The sequence below is a fragment of the Vigna umbellata genome, chromosome 10 (genome assembly GCF_029865625.1).
Source record: "Vigna umbellata cultivar VRB3 chromosome 10, Vumbellata_1.0, whole genome shotgun sequence".
NCBI lineage: Eukaryota > Viridiplantae > Streptophyta > Magnoliopsida > Fabales > Fabaceae > Vigna > Vigna umbellata.
The window spans coordinates 3634304-3650010 of NC_142174.1; the positions used below are offsets into that span (position 1 = coordinate 3634304).

Consider the following 15707-nt stretch of genomic DNA (forward strand, 5'->3'; position numbering starts at 1 on the left):
TAAAACTACATGTGCCACAAACAGCGATGCTTCTGATAGCATGCATGATGGATAATTAAATATACAGGGTTAGAAATTCCTTCAGATAATATTCGCCTGTGGTGCAATTGCATAATTAGAATTCTCCCTAGCAGAGCACATGACTGTATTCAGCACCAAGCGGCTACTGCCTGCATTTGTAGAAAAAATAATCATTTAGCCTATGATAGAGTTCATCAAGAAAAGAAAATCAAAATAATATTACTGTAAAATGACAGCAAAACTAACCATCGGTAAAAAGAAATATACAAATTCTCAAAGAAGCTCAACCAACAGTTATTTAAGTAAATTTGATTCTAATTTTCTAAAATTCTTGAGAGGTTATTGTAAAACATTGAATGATAGTGGATTGATCTATTCAAGAAGATTAGACAACCAAATGTAGCTCTTTTGTGAGACTAAACCAATATAACTTATTGGTTCTTTTCTTCTCCTTATACTTGCCTATTGAAATTTGAATCACAATCAATTCTTATTAATATGGAAAACTAAAGAACATTATCTTGGCATTTCTTTTGAGGTTAACAACTTTATCGAAAATTTCTATCTATAATTTAAAGAAAACACTTCATCCATTCTGAAAATTCTTTTAAAGTTCAGCTCACACCCTCCGGAACTCAATCTTTGTTTCTAATAAGATAATCATGGATATATCCATTACTACTGACCTTTTCGGCACAGAAAAGATAAATAAGTTAAATGAAAACACACAAATTTTTGGAATTATGTAAGAAATAAAGTGAAAGCTAAATATGTCTAGTTCAAGAGAAAAAAAGAAGAGATGGAAACGAGATAGACAGATAAATAGAAACAAGTGAAAAATAATACAATGGATCCCACTATTTAAAAACATTCTCCACTCTTTCTCTCAACCAAACAACCTTGAGTAATTTTATCCTCTTATATCCCCCATTTCTCCCCAACCAAACTGACCATAAGAAAACTAGAAGGCTTCTAATGTAGATATGTAATGCTTTGAAGGGATTTATAATAGTATTGTCACAGCGGGCCACCCGCCCCAACCCGGTCCAATCCACCACGAGTTGACCACTTAGTGAACCAACCAAACCCGACTCATTTATTAGAGAGTTAAAAAGGTTTGAACCCAACTCGGCTCACCATGGGTGGTGGGATACATTGGCTCACTTAATTACAAGTTTTTATTTAAAATAAAAATAAAATTATAATTTTTTTATAATTCAAATTTAAATAATTTCACTCTAAAATGATAAACACCAAAGACAATTCAAAATAAAAAAAAATTAACATACAACTCAAATGTAATCCAAAAGCAAACCCGAAAAGCCAATAAATAAGTTTATAATATTGATAATTTTTGTGTCATTATCCATTTATAATATTAGAGTCTTGAATGGATAAATTTATAATATATTGCTCTTTTGAAATATCTTTTTTTTTATTTACAATACGGTAAAAAAATGTTAACTAATAATATTGAAACACAAAATAATAAATAATTAAATTAAACTATGTGGGTTGGTGAGCCAACCTAGGTGGCTTGCGGCAAAGAGACACAATGCACAAATGGTGGAGACGAGGTGTTGGTTTCTGCAACACCAATACACCAATAATGAGACGAAGGTTGTGGTTCGCGCCACACACAAAGACAATAACAAAAGACGAGAGCGAGAAAACCCAAGACCAATGATGGAGAGGGAGGTGGGAGACGGCTTCAATGGTGGTTCGCGCCACACACAAAGAGCATAGCAAAATAGCACAACAAGACGGACCAAGACCAATGATGGAGACGGAGATAGGAGTTTAAGATTTGAGTGAGAGAAACCAAGAAGAGAACGAAAGAAGAATGAGAAACCACTGAAAAGGATTTTTGTCTTTCTCCCTCATCCTTTCCAAAATACCCTCCAACGATACATTAAAAATTGTAAAACTCTATTTTCAAATGTTCTAATTGGCATCCATGACGTTGTAAAAAAGTTCACAACTTTTCGTTGTGGAAATGTTTTCCAAGTATATATTAGCATTGACACTCATTATTTTACTTCCAATTCATCAACAATGAGTCTCCTACCTCCCTCTTTTAATTACACAAAATTCATTTTTGAACCATGTATTCACTTTTCTAATTCACAAACTTCCATTCTCATATATTTACTTCAATTTTATTAAGATGATACAAAAACATTTATCTAATAAAATAAAAGTAAAAAGGGACAACTTATAATACTTAGTTTTGTCCTCTAATTCCGAGCTAAAAAAAACTTTAGTGTTATTTGGGTTGTATCTTAAGTTTGACATGATTATATAAAATAATATATGTTAGTGAATAAATTGGATATACAATTCTTAGAATATGAATAAATTTTACAAATTATATATACAATTTTGATATATATATATATATATATATATATATATATATATATATATATATATATATATATATATATATATATCTTATGAAATAGTTGTAATTTGACTACTATTTTTACACAATACAGTAGTAAAAAATGGTAGAAAATGATATATCTCCGTTTAATGTGAAAAACTAATCATGATTCACTAAAAAGGTATATTATGCCTGAATTTAAGTAAGTTGGCGGTGGTGGAAGAACTGGATAGGAAAAATAAGTCATTCTATTTGTAAGATATCTAATCAAATTCATTCCAAATTGAAAGATATATCAAATATCAGTTCTTTATGTATATTCATTCAAAATTGAAAGATATATAAAATATCTTGAGTTCTTTTTCTATAATACACGAATGATCCGATCCATAATAACATGATTGAAAACATTTTGATCATCTTAGTATACATCCATTCCTATGTCACTTCATAGTGTAAATATCTTTTACAAAAATAAAACCACTAAATAATAATATATTATCAAATAATTTTTTTTAAAATAATACGTTTTCTTTTGTCCAATGTCGATATCAATACAAAGAATTATATAAATATCAAAGATTTCTTTTGTTCGATGTCAATATGAATAAAAAGATTTATATAAATCTGAAACACACGTATAAAATATCAAATAATTATTAAATAAGCAAAGATATATAAATTCCAAAACTTAAACAAAATAAAGGTAAATATACATTTGAGAGATATCTACATAGCCATTCCATACGAAATTTAAAAAGTCGGAATCGGACTTAACGTTTGCAAAAAAGATAGTAACATCTAATTTCAGAATCTTGTAAACTATACAAATTCAAATCTAAAATGTTTACTGAATCATTATTAAATTTCCAAGAACAAACACGTCGCGAAAACTTGAAAAACTAGAGGCTGATTAAATTTACTTCGTATTAACACTATGAAGTTTGAAATCTGGTGTAAGCTTGCAATCTTCCTCGACGTAGTGAACATCTGAAAATCTATGTATGCTAAATGGCCTCATCTCTTTACATGTCTAAATAAAATACTACTTTCAGGGATAATATATTCAATATCAAAACCCCATTCTCAATTACGCATGCAGAAAAATCAACGTAGATGAAGGTGGAAAACAAAGGCATACAGTTAAAAAGATAAAGCAAATTCCAGTAAAGGTTCTATAAAATTAAGAAAAAATGTATCATCTTCGCCAAATTAGATTTCTATGAACTGCTCCGGTATAGAACCGAGGATATCGGTTCAACAATCACGAAATAATCGAAATACTGAATATAAATAGTGAGTAACGAATTTCCAAAGACATCATATTACCTAACATTCCATGTTTGTTAATAAAAATATTTCTGACACTCAAACCAAAAAAGTTCCTTTCTACAAAAAAACTGATCCATATTTTACTTCCAAAGAGTAAACTAAATTGCAACACGGGGCAAAATCATAGAATCAAAAACAATAATTTAATCCCAGCCACTTGCTTGGACAGATTCAACTCCGGATGAAGGAAGAGGGATTTGTTGTGGCGGTGGAACAGCCTCGCCCCAATCTCCTGCAACTGCAATTATTACACAAAAAATGAATGCAAAGATCCAGCCATCACAAATGTACATGCATTTTGTATTTGCATCATGTCACAAATTAAAGATAAAAGACAACCAAAACAAAAACTAACAGATGCAACGGTCAGTCAACATTAAAGATGACAATATATATAAAACAATAGAATACGTAAAATAACTCAGTTTAGTTTCGTGTTTATCAAAACAAATTAATGATGTACCAGGTGCATCTGCAGAGGGTGGCGCTCCCCAGTTGACGCCAGGTACAGCGGGAATAGGTTGTGGAACTGCATCTGTCCACGATTGATCAATTGTACCGGGCCACTGGCCATCAGCAGCAATAGCACCAGGATTATAGTCAGTGATGGCATAATCACCAGCAGGAGCTTCCTCCTCCTCTTGTTGCTTAGCCTCCTCTGGTTCTCTATAGAAGAACAAGTCCACCTGCATCAAACAAAAGATTAAGAAAACAAACTCCTTCAATATCCTCCCAAAAGTCTGCCTCTCTCTAAATTATACCGAATAAGCTCATTAACAATGCCACTAAGAAAAGTAGACCAAGAAAATACTTACCATAACATCCCATTTGAGGCCAGGACGAATGGTACCCCTCATTTGCAACACCATCCTGGCAAGAAGCCAAAAGAGACACCCAATGCTGTGTTTGCCCTTGTTGTTGGCAGGAATCCCAATGTCAACATACCTCATGGGTGAGTCAGTGTCACAGAAAGCAATGGTTGGAATGTTTCCAAGAGCAGCTTCCTTAATGGGCTGCAAAAATAAACCCATGTATGTTAAAATCACAACGCAGGCAACAGCATGGAAGGAAAAACACGAAACAAAAAAACCAAAAAAATCATCATCCCAAGAGGTGTTGTCCGCAAAACATTGATCAACAATCCCCATTATATTCCTTAACGGAAAATTAGATTAACTACCAAATCAAATGAAGCTAAAGAGAAACATATGCATTTCACATATTACTGTTTAGGTAGATCATGAACCTGATGATCTGTTCTTGGATCCGTGAGGATAAGGAGGCGAGGCTCGCTAAAAGAGGTTTGGAGCTGATTGGTAAAGGTACCAGGAGTGTGCCTTCCAGCAATGGCATGAGCACCAGTGTACTGGGCAAACTTGAGAACCGCTCTCTGACCATAAGGCCGAGCAGATTGCACAATAATATCCTGAGGGTTCTCAATTGCAACGATAACCCTAGCAGCAAGTTGAAGCTTCTCCCATGTCTTACCAAGGTTGATAATGTAAATACCTAATACCAAATCCACACCACAACAAATCAAAACCATATTGCGCTCCTGTAGCTATTGCAGATTCAAAATTGTATAACACAACGCTGTTGTCTATTGTATATCGATAGAGATAAAATAAAAATGTTAGTTACCATCGTTGCGGCGCTTGAAGATGTAGCGCTCCATTTGAAAATCACAATTTTTGGTGCCGAGGTGAACGTCGGCTGCCAACATCATCTGGATGTCGGCTTCCTTTTGAGAGAGCTGGCGCGGCGGGGCAGCGGCGTTGGTTGTGGCGGCCATTGTTACCTCTCGCAAGCTCCCAAACAAGAGCTTGAAAACCTTAGTGTTTCTGACTACAGCAAATAACCTCAGAGTGGAAACCCTAATTCGTTTGTAATATAAAGTAGAAAACCCTAATGGGTTTCACCAATGGGCTTTTTATTTTTTAGGCTAAGGCCAGTCAACAAGCAGGCTCAATTAAAAGATGAACAACCTACGAACAAGCCCAATAACAGAATGCTAACCAATGAGCAGGATCAATAAAAAATATTGTTTTGGAGAACTTTATTTTCTTGTCTAAATTTAAACTTTGTTTAAATTTAAACAGTGACAGTGATGTAAGTTCAGTACTGTAAAAAACAATATACATTGGGATAATAAAATGAGTTGATTTCTATGGTTTAACTTCTATGTTTTTTATTTACAAAATACATCATAGCTCATAAGTTATTTATCCAAATAACATAATTTTATTGCATAAGTTATTATATTATAAATTAAATTAAATATTAATTAATTTATTATATTATAAATACATCATAGCTCATAATTTTATTGCATAAGTCATTCTAAACATGAGGTTGTTATTCATAACCAACAAATTAATTAATATAACAATTGTTTAAATAAGAACAAAATGTATATTTAGAAAAATAGTTGTAGAAAATAATTTTTTATAATAATCAGTATTTCTTTTATCACATTAACTACCATGTGGGTTACATCGTATAATCATATAATTTTACACATGTAAATATTTTTTTGTTATAAATGTTTAAAATTGTTATAAATATAGAAATATATTATAAATAATAGTATGTAATTGTACGAAATATTTATCATAAATCTAATTGTAATTTATATATTTAAATATTTTTTATAAATATTTAGATTACTTGTGACAATTATGTTTTATAGTAGATAACCACTTTTGATAATTATTGTATACAAAATCTTTGAAAAAAAAATGATCAGTATTTTATTTTCTTAAATTATACACAGAAGGATATGTGTTTTGGGCCTAAAAGTAGTGTTTTATGTGAGTGAGGCCCAACAGTTTCTTAAACCCTACCTAATTCTATTTCGTTCTCTGAAACTGGTGGTTCTTCTTTTGTTCTGTATACAGCTATGGTGAAATTGAAGACCAGCAAGTCAAACAAACCAGAAGATGTTGAAATCCTCAAATCAGACGTTGCCTCCTTCGCTTCCTCGCTTGGATTATCCACATCACACTCCCACTCAGGGTTCAACGATGTCGATTTCCGCAAAACTAAGACGAACAAGCCCCCAAAGAAGCAACAACCACCTGAAAAAGCCACACCCCAAAGCACCCAGAAGCCAAAGAACAAAACTTTGAGCAAAAACAATGGACCCCACCAGAAGATTAACCCCAAATCCGAACCCAAACCGAAACCCCCAGTTCTGTCACTGGAGAATGGTTCCAGTACGGAAAAGGGGTTCAACAAGTTCAGGAACCTGCCAAAGCTTCCTTTGATGAAAGCAATTGGTTTGGGAGTGTGGTTTGAGGACATGACGGAGTTGGAAAGGAAATTGATTGGAGAAGGGAAGAGGGTGGAGTTAACGGATGTGGAAGCTTGGAAAGGGTTCGTGGAGAAGAAGAGGGAGTTGGGGGAGAGGTTGATGGCACAGTATGCTAATGATTATGAGTCATCAAGGGGGAAAAGTGGTGATATCAGGATGTTGGTTTCAACGCAGAGGTCCGGGACTGCTGCTGATAAAGTGTCTGCTTTTGCTGTGTTGGTGGGGGATAATCCAATGGCAAATTTGCGTTCTCTTGACGCTCTTTTGGGTAAGTTAAGAATGTTCACTGGTGGGGATAATCTAGTGTCATAATTTCTTTCTTGTTTTCAGTATCATTAATTGGATTTTGTGATGAGTTAGTTATTTATGTCTAGTTTGAGCTATAGTTCTTACACGGGTGTTCTTCTTTTAAGTGTTTGTGGAATTGTGTTGTAGAAGTAGGAGAGCTGAAAAGTAAAGGATGAGTGTTGCACTTGCTATTAGTTTCATCTGCAGCTATGCAATAGCAATTTTATGATCTTGCTTCTCAATTATGTGTTACCAGTGAGACTGACTCTCTCACTATATTCATACTCAATTATGTGTTACCAGTGAGACTGACTCTCTCACTATATTCATACCGTGTCTTTACAGTTGAGCTATTGACAGTGTTTCTTGTTTAAACTAGGAATGGTGACATCCAAGGTTGGGAAGCGGCATGCCTTGACGGGTTTTGAAGCACTGCAAGAATTATTTATTGCAAGGTGTGCATTTTTCCACTCCCCTGTGAAAAATTATTTTATCATTGAAATATAATTCATAGAGCTTTCAAAAAAAGTTGTAAGAATGGGATTTAATCTATGGAACTGGAAAATAATTCTCCAAGGTTTAAAAGATCCTACCACTTTCATTCTATATATATAAGAAAGTTTAATACAAAATACATGATAAATAGAATAATCCTAATCCTAAACACGATATAGTCATAATAAATAAGACATGATGATAATTATTCTAACATGACTAAAGTTTTAGAATGTTGTCAAATTTGAAAGATAATAATATATTTCTGTCTTTCTCCTTTGCACACATCTCATGTTACTCTCCCAACAGGCCCGTTATTCTAATATTACATGTAAAGTACTTTTGCGGTTTGCAAATTTTTGAAAGTTTTCATTCAATTGACTTTCTTGCGTAGCATTAAAACACGTGATGCCTCAGACTTTCAGCGCTCTGACCAGATACGTTATTTTCTCTATTTTTCTTGCAGCTTATTACCAGATCGTAAATTGAAGACCTTGATACAGCAACCCCTAAATCATCTTCCTGAAACTAAAGATGGTTACTCTCTTCTCCTTTTCTGGTATTGGGAGGAGTGTTTGAAGCAGAGGTATGTGTGATAACACTATTCATTTTCACATTTTTATCTTAAATCAATTTCTATGATTTGACTTGGTTACAAATTTCTCACGCAAATTATATTCTCATAGCGTGTTTTGTTTCGTAAACTTTGGATGCTTTCTGTACATTTTAATTATGTGCTCCATTATAATAAGAATAGTTGAACTCTAGTTAGCATTTAGTCACTTTAATTGGTATTTTGCTTGAGGAGCCATAATATTGCCTTGGAAGAATAGGAGAAATGATTTTAGGCCTACTTATAGCTGTATCACCGAGTCCAAACTTCTTACATCACTTTTCTACGCATTTTACCTGAGGAATATTTCTAATTATCAATGAGACCCATTTTACAGTCCACTCAAGCTCTTTTGTTAGTGATGCACTGAATAGCTTTTGACGTCTCAGGTATGAACGTTTTGTTGTTGCCCTTGAAGAAGCATCTCGTGATATGCTACCAGCTCTGAAAAACAAGGCGTTAAAGGTTGGTTTTCTGTTCATACTTTGTTCCTTTTGTTTTTTTTTGGGTTCCCATTCCCCTCCAAGTTACAAAGTGACTCAATATTACTATAGCAAAAGGTTTGCTACTATAATCAACTTAATAAACTGAAAATTTTTGTCTTAACTACTGGGGGATACTTGAAAGTTCTTATTCATAATAAATAATAGGAATTTTTTTTTTCCTCAATCGGTTTTATCTTTTTTAAGAACGGTTTTGTAATTTATATTATGTGAAGATATTTAGGGCGTCCTTGATTAAACAACTTAATCAAAGCATTATTTATTTCGAAAGTTAAATCATGAAGCTTGATGGAATATACTAAAAATGTATATTTAGTAAGTTTTTTGCATGAATCTTATTAAATAAGCTAAAAAAGCTAATGAGATGGGCACGAGCTTAAATAAGATCTTATCTTCACCTTGTTGTAACATGTTCTCAGATGTATTGAATGTATTGTTGTTAATATCTTCACCTTTCTTGCTTGCAGGCCATATATGTGCTACTGAGTCGGAAGTCAGAGCAAGAACGCAAACTACTTTCTGCACTTGTTAATAAAGTGAGTTGACAGTGACCTATGTCCAGTTTTCATTTATTGTGTTTCTTCTTCACGTGGTCAAGTTACAATAAAATTACAATAGCCGGTTATAGAACTACTACATTCTGTTACTAAGACTGTTTTATTTTATGTGGCTTCTCTCTCTTTTACTTTGTTGATGGGTGGTTTTGATATTGCTTCAGCTTGGTGATCCAGATAATAAAGCAGCATCTAATGCTGACTTTCATTTATCCAACCTTTTGTCTGACCACCCAAACATGAAGGTATGAACATTTATCAATGTGTCTATTGTTTCAACCTTTGTCTTCAGCTTTGGGGGTATCTATAAATGATTTTGTAGCCAATATTTAGTGTTTAAGCCAATATTTGTTGTTTATTGATATCACTAAGTTATTGATATCACTAAGTAATTGATAGTAAGATAAATACTTGAAGGAACTTTGCAGGCTGAAAAGTTTTCATGCCTGCATGACTTCGTTTATCTCATTTTCCTTTAAAGAATATATTGACTATTTACGTTTTGGGGTTTCATGATATTTGGCAATGATTCACATTAACGTTTAGGCTCCCTTTTACCTCTTAATTTGTTTTAGCTACTGATTTATTTTCTTGTTAATTTTTCTATACAGGCTGTGGTTATTGACGAGGTGGATTCTTTTCTTTTCCGGCCTCATTTAGGACCACGATCACAGTACCACGCTGTATGTACTATAGTTTGATCCTCACCTTTTCTTACATCATTTTCTGCAAAGTAGGAGTCACTGTGTATTTTTTTACCTTTTGTTGTTACTTGATCAATGAAAATATTATGCATCGTATAATATATCTGTTTGAAACCACTTTTCTGTGGTTTCTGAAATGGCCCTTCAATTTTAGATTACTTTCTTAAATTAAATTTTCTTAAACTTATGGTCTGTTCGAAGAATCTCATTGGCTGCTTTTTCTACTTTTGTAGATTAATTTCTTGAGCCAAATCCGCCTAACAAATAAAGGAGATGGACCTAAAGTGGCAAAACGTCTTATAGATGTATATTTTGCTTTGTTTAAGGTATTGGTTTTTCTTTCCTTGAAGCTTTTCTTATCTGAAATATTATGACTTTGTTTACTCAAGCTAAAAAATAATTGAACGGGAAAATATTTACAATTGGACACCTTCAGGTTTTAATCACAAATGCAACCAGTAACCAGAAGCTTGATAAAAGCGGCAAGGGCAAGGGCAAGGGAAATGCAAAAGAGGACAAGTCAAAAGAGTTATCAGAATCACATGTGGAATTGGACTCTCGGCTTTTATCAGTTCTCCTAACTGTAAATATGATAATAATATATGTTAATATTTGTGACCTTTTTTATCATGTTAAATTCAGTTGTAATCTGGTATTTCATTTGGTATTGGCATAGGGCGTGAATAGAACATTTCCTTTTGTCTCAAGTAATGAAGCTGATGACATTGTTGAAGTCCAAACACCAGTACTTTTCCAACTGGTAATTACTAATTTGTTAGCAAATAAAAACTGTATGCAGTATGTTATGGTTGCATTAGTATTCATCATTACCTCGATATCTTAAGGTTTAAGGTTCTGCAAACTTGCAGGTTCATTCTAAGAATTTTAATGTAGGTGTTCAAGCACTGATGCTTCTTGATAAAATTTCATCCAAAAATCAGATAGCCAGTGATCGGTTTTACCGTGCTTTGTATTCCAAACTTTTGCTTCCAGCTGCCATGTATACATCCAAGGCAAGAAAACTTTTTTTTTTCTTACATTTTCTTTTGATAAAAATATGGGTGCTTATACTATTCTTCAATAATCTTCTTCAATAATCTGTAGAATTTTCTAATGTGTTTGTCCTCAGGCAGAAATGTTTATTGCACTTCTCCTCCGAGCAATGAAAAAGGATGTTAATTTAAAGCGTGTAGCAGCATTTTCTAAACGTCTAATGCAGGTGATTATTAAACTGCCCTTTCTCTACGTTTTTCTTCTTACACATACTACTGAACATTTGTTTTTTCAGATTGCACTTCAGCAGCCACCACAATATGCCTGTGCTTGCCTTTTTCTTCTTTCCGAACTTCTTAAAGCCAGACCACCTTTATGGTAATTGCTTTTTCTTTCACTGCCATTGCCACTACTTTTATGTTAGTGTGAAAAACATATATTTCCTATATAAGTCTGCACTGAGAATTTTGTGACAGGATTCTTCCATAACACGTTTGACCAGAAAAAAGTGTAAAATAATTCTAGACACACTTGAGAGTTAAAGTATAAAATAATCCTAGAAGGCTTAATTGGTCTCTCTTATAATCTTTTCTATTTATAAGAATAAATTGATACAAGAGTATATCATAATTTTTTCTATTTATAAGAATAAATTGATACAAGAGTATATAATAGATAGGGTAACCTAGACATAATATAATCATAAAAAATAGAATAACCCTAAATATAATATAATCATGATAGAGTAACTTTAGACACTATAATGATAATATAATAACGATAAATAGAGGATATTCTAACACCATCTTCTCTTGTAGGAATATGGTGTTGCAGAACGAGTCTCTAGATGATGAACTTGAACACTTTGAAGATGTTATAGAACCTGATAATGAACCCAGCTCTTTATCAAATAAACAAAAGGATGATGTTGCAGTTGCAAAGAATGGCGAGGACCCCAATGCTGACGCCAGTTCTTCAGAGAGTGAAGATGATCTTCCTGCAGCTTCTGAAGATGATGATTCTGATGACGATGGTTCAGAGGATGCGGGATTTCTGCTTGCAAAGGATGAAACTGTTCATAAGGAATCAAAAAAATCAAAATCTGTATCTAATAATGAAAGTTCACAGTCACAATTATCTGCTGAGAAGTCTTCCCTTCGTGGAGGCTACGATCCACGACACAGAGAGCCTTCGTACTGGTAATTATTCGATTTTGCAACTAGTCGTCATTTCAGATATTAATATATACAATTCTTTTTTCCATTGTTTGCTCAAAGCAATTTCATGTGGAACTGTTAAAATGAAAAAACACAAGGTGGGGTATTTATTTCGGAAGATAAAATCTTCTTAAAACTGACCAATGAAAAAGGCAGCATCTTTAGAGATTGTGATGCATGTATTTGTATTTTAAAAGTTCATTTTCTCATTTAGAGCCAGATCTTTCTTTGTGACATTTTTATCTTGTACATCGTACGTTACATATTTTCTTCATCCTATAGCAATGCAGACCGTGTAAGTTGGTGGGAGTTAATGGTGCTTGCTTCACATGCACATCCTTCAGTTTCTACCATGGCCCAAACTCTTCTTTCCGGTGCCAATATTGTCTATAATGGAAATCCATTAAATGATCTCTCCATGACAGCTTTCCTAGACAAATTCATGGAGAAAAAACCCAAGCAAAGCACATGGCATGGTGGTTCTCAGATTGAACCTGCCAAGCAGGTAAAAGTGTAGACTTTTCAATCTAGTAATGTCCCATTCTCTTATCTAGCCTCCTGATTCAGCTTGTTAACTGGTTTCTTTATTTTGCAGATGGATGTCAACAATCAATTGATTGGGGCAGAAATTCTTTCACTAGCGGAGGCAGATGTGCCCCCCGAGGATCTTGTCTTCCACAAGTTCTACACAAACAAAATGAGCTCTACTACTAAATCGAAGAAAAAGAAAAAGAAGTCAGCTGATGAGGAGGCAGCCGAGGAGTTGTTTGATATTGATGATGGTGAGGTTGATGGTGGGGATGAGAGTGATAATGAAGAGATAGAGAATCTGTTGGATTCTACTGATCCATCTTTGGGACCAGACACTGACTATGATTATGATGATTTGGATGAAGTTGCCGGTGAGGAAGATGAGGACTTGATTGGTGATGTTAGTGACGGTGAGATGGATATGGATATACCCGCTGATATAGGGGAGGAAGATGATGCTCCAACTGACGATGTTGGCAGTGATGATAATGCTGATGCTGATGATGATGCCATTGATATTGAGATCGGAGATGTTGATGATGGCTCTGATGGTGATGGGGAGGAAGTTGGCAGAAGAAAACGAAAACATAAAAGTGGTGGTAAGAAAGGTGTATCTCCATTTGCAAGTTATGAAGAGTTTGAGCATCTAATGGAAGATGATGACCACACTGAGAAGAAAGCTTCCCCTAAGAAAAACAAGTCAAACAAATCGAAGAAAAGAAAAAAGTAAATTAGCTGCATTGACCGAGACAAAAGATGGCTATGGCCAGATTGAGTTTTAGGAATGCATCAACAGTTTTGTTATAACAATTTTTGAGAAATTCCATATCAGGCAAGGAAGTATCACCATGTTATTCTTGTATGCTATCAGTTTTGACTGCTTCTAAATTGTATTGCTTGTGGCTGTTTAATTTAATGGCCCTGTATCAATCCATATCTTCATTTGGATGTATCTTTTGTGCAATATACAATTTAGTCAACCAAAAATCAAATTTCAATTTATTAGTGGTTTTGTTATCTATCATCTTTGGTGGCAGTCGTACAATTTTAAATTCTGATAAAAATGTCAAGTATAGATCAAAATGAAGTGTTTGATGAAGATTCACCATTGATCACATTTCATTACACTATTCAAGATCACATAAACACTCTCAACTCATGCAATAGCAACTTGAACAGATTTGGATTTTGGAGGAGGGTGCTTCCCAACAACTACAGTGAGAACCCCATTTTCGCATTTAGCTGTGATTGCAGACACATCGGCATTCTCAGGCAAACGGAACTTCCTCAGCAAATTCTGAGGCCCTCTCCTCTCCAGCCTAAGATACTTGCACCCTTCATCATCTCCATCATGGCGTTTCCTCTTCCCATTGCTTCGTATCACAAGTGTCTTCTCATCTTCAACTGTCACCTGCAAGCAAAATGCATATACATTTCAACACATCACACTTTTAACACAATCTCCAATTTCTTATACACACACTAGAAAGGAAGAACATTGGGATGATGAGGCATCATGTCATGTACCTGAATTTCAGACTTGGAGAGACCAGGAACATCCATGAAGAATATAAATTCCTTCGTAGTGTCTAAAATGTCCACTGGAATGATGCTAGAAACCCCTCTGCTCTCATGGTGGTCATGGGCACGAGAAGAAGGAAACATGAACTTTTCCATGGTTTCAGGAATATTGAAGAGGTTGTTCACTGCAGCCGCCAAATCCACGTTTAACGAATCACCAACTCTGCTCATCTTCGTTTCTCACACGCCAATGCAACCCACAAAAACTCAGATTCTGAATTCACCACCCAATAAAAAAAACAACCTCAGAAAACATAAACATACAAGAGAAAAACATCATTGAATTTACCAACCTTAGTTTGTGCTCTCCGAGAATCTAGAAAGGATTATCTTTTTCGGATTAAGTTAGTTGAGTGATGGTCAGTGCAGAAAATATAAATAGAAGAATTTTGGGAAGAGTTAAGAAAGATCTAGAGTAATTGTCCACACCTTCTGGAAACATCCTCTTCATTTTTGTTCACACGTGGAATTCTCTGGACAGTTGTAGAAAGTTAACGCTCTTTCTCTCTATGTACGTGTCAAAATCACATTTAGTTCTCCATGCACTTTACTATAACAAAATATTTCATGTTCATAATTTTATAACAAGTTTTGTCTCTATTATGATCATACCTTTTAGTTCCACTCCTTCATTAATCTTTTATCAAATTGGTTAATTCTATGAAATTAGCTCCATGGCAAGAGAGAAATTAAGCTTTTCTTAATATTTCTATTTCACTTTGTGACAATCATTAAAACCTTGTAAAACACATAAATAAAATAATAATTTTCAATTTTAGAAAAAGTAAAAACAGATAATTTATTTCGCATAAATCAAAATAAATAAAAAAATCATTTTATCAGACTTAAAAGACTGTGTAAGCCTAGTAACATACATTAACTTTAAACAATCATAAAAATGAAGGGTTAGTATCCTACTGATCTGCATAATTGTTTCATAAACAAATGGTAAAGAAATAAGAAAAACCCAAAAATAAAATCTGGACACTTCTTCCACCTCCATGTATTTCTCTCTACACCCCCAAATTAAAAAAACTCTAATCTTACTCTTTTGGACTGTAGAATCTATAAATTAAAAATGATTTCCAAACTCGTATAATTTGAAAATAAAAAATATTTCTGAATTATTCAAAAAAAGATTTAAAAAAATTATTTTTTGGATTGTATAATAGAAAA

General features: G+C 33.8%; 3 protein-coding genes across 3 annotated transcripts; 1 reads left to right on the plus strand and 2 right to left on the minus strand.

Moving 5' to 3' along the window:
* Positions 1-3679: 3679 nt before the first annotated feature.
* Positions 3680-5608, minus strand: LOC148191672 (small ribosomal subunit protein uS2). Its single transcript, XM_088101041.1, has 5 exons — positions 5381-5608; positions 4986-5248; positions 4555-4752; positions 4203-4425; positions 3680-3977 (listed from the first exon to the last, which is right to left on the minus strand). The coding sequence occupies exons 1-5, from the start codon at positions 5529-5531 to the stop codon at positions 3883-3885; spliced, it is 930 nt and encodes a 309-aa protein (XP_087957167.1). The 5' UTR covers positions 5532-5608; the 3' UTR covers positions 3680-3882.
* A 990-nt stretch (positions 5609-6598) lies between these two features.
* Positions 6599-13974, plus strand: LOC148191673 (protein SLOW WALKER 2-like). The gene is made up of 16 exons (XM_088100632.1): positions 6599-7320; positions 7720-7795; positions 8302-8421; positions 8838-8913; positions 9419-9487; positions 9670-9750; positions 10117-10188; positions 10443-10535; positions 10646-10792; positions 10886-10969; positions 11079-11222; positions 11339-11428; positions 11498-11580; positions 12021-12401; positions 12702-12924; positions 13015-13974. Exons 1-16 carry the CDS (start codon positions 6639-6641, stop codon positions 13678-13680), a joined length of 3087 nt encoding a protein of 1028 aa, XP_087956758.1. The 5' UTR covers positions 6599-6638; the 3' UTR covers positions 13681-13974.
* A 49-nt stretch (positions 13975-14023) lies between these two features.
* On the minus strand, positions 14024-14971 carry LOC124832557 (17.4 kDa class III heat shock protein-like). The gene is made up of 3 exons (XM_047306786.2): positions 14825-14971; positions 14478-14745; positions 14024-14361 (listed from the first exon to the last, which is right to left on the minus strand). The coding sequence occupies exons 2-3, from the start codon at positions 14700-14702 to the stop codon at positions 14107-14109; spliced, it is 480 nt and encodes a 159-aa protein (XP_047162742.1). The 5' UTR covers positions 14703-14745; positions 14825-14971; the 3' UTR covers positions 14024-14106.
* Positions 14972-15707: the final 736 nt, after the last annotated feature.

Excerpts from the sequence above, each read along its gene's own strand:
- LOC148191673 (XM_088100632.1), top strand. The coding sequence starts at position 6,639 with ATGGTGAAATTGAAGACCAGCAAGTCAAACAAACCAGAAGATGTTGAA. Across the intron at positions 10,970-11,078 it reads CACCAGTACTTTTCCAACTG|GTTCATTCTAAGAATTTTAA; the intron begins GTAATTACTAAT and ends GCAAACTTGCAG. Across the intron at positions 11,429-11,497 it reads TTTCTAAACGTCTAATGCAG|ATTGCACTTCAGCAGCCACC; the intron begins GTGATTATTAAA and ends TTGTTTTTTCAG.
- LOC124832557 (XM_047306786.2), bottom strand. The coding sequence starts at position 14,702 with ATGAGCAGAGTTGGTGATTCGTTAAACGTGGATTTGGCGGCTGCAGTG. Across the intron at positions 14,362-14,477 it reads TCTCCAAGTCTGAAATTCAG|GTGACAGTTGAAGATGAGAA; the intron begins GTACATGACATG and ends TTTTGCTTGCAG.
- LOC148191672 (XM_088101041.1), bottom strand. The coding sequence starts at position 5,531 with ATGGCCGCCACAACCAACGCCGCTGCCCCGCCGCGCCAGCTCTCTCAA. Across the intron at positions 4,753-4,985 it reads ATCCAAGAACAGATCATCAG|CCCATTAAGGAAGCTGCTCT; the intron begins GTTCATGATCTA and ends TTATTTTTGCAG. Across the intron at positions 3,978-4,202 it reads ACCCTCTGCAGATGCACCTG|TTGCAGGAGATTGGGGCGAG; the intron begins GTACATCATTAA and ends TAATAATTGCAG.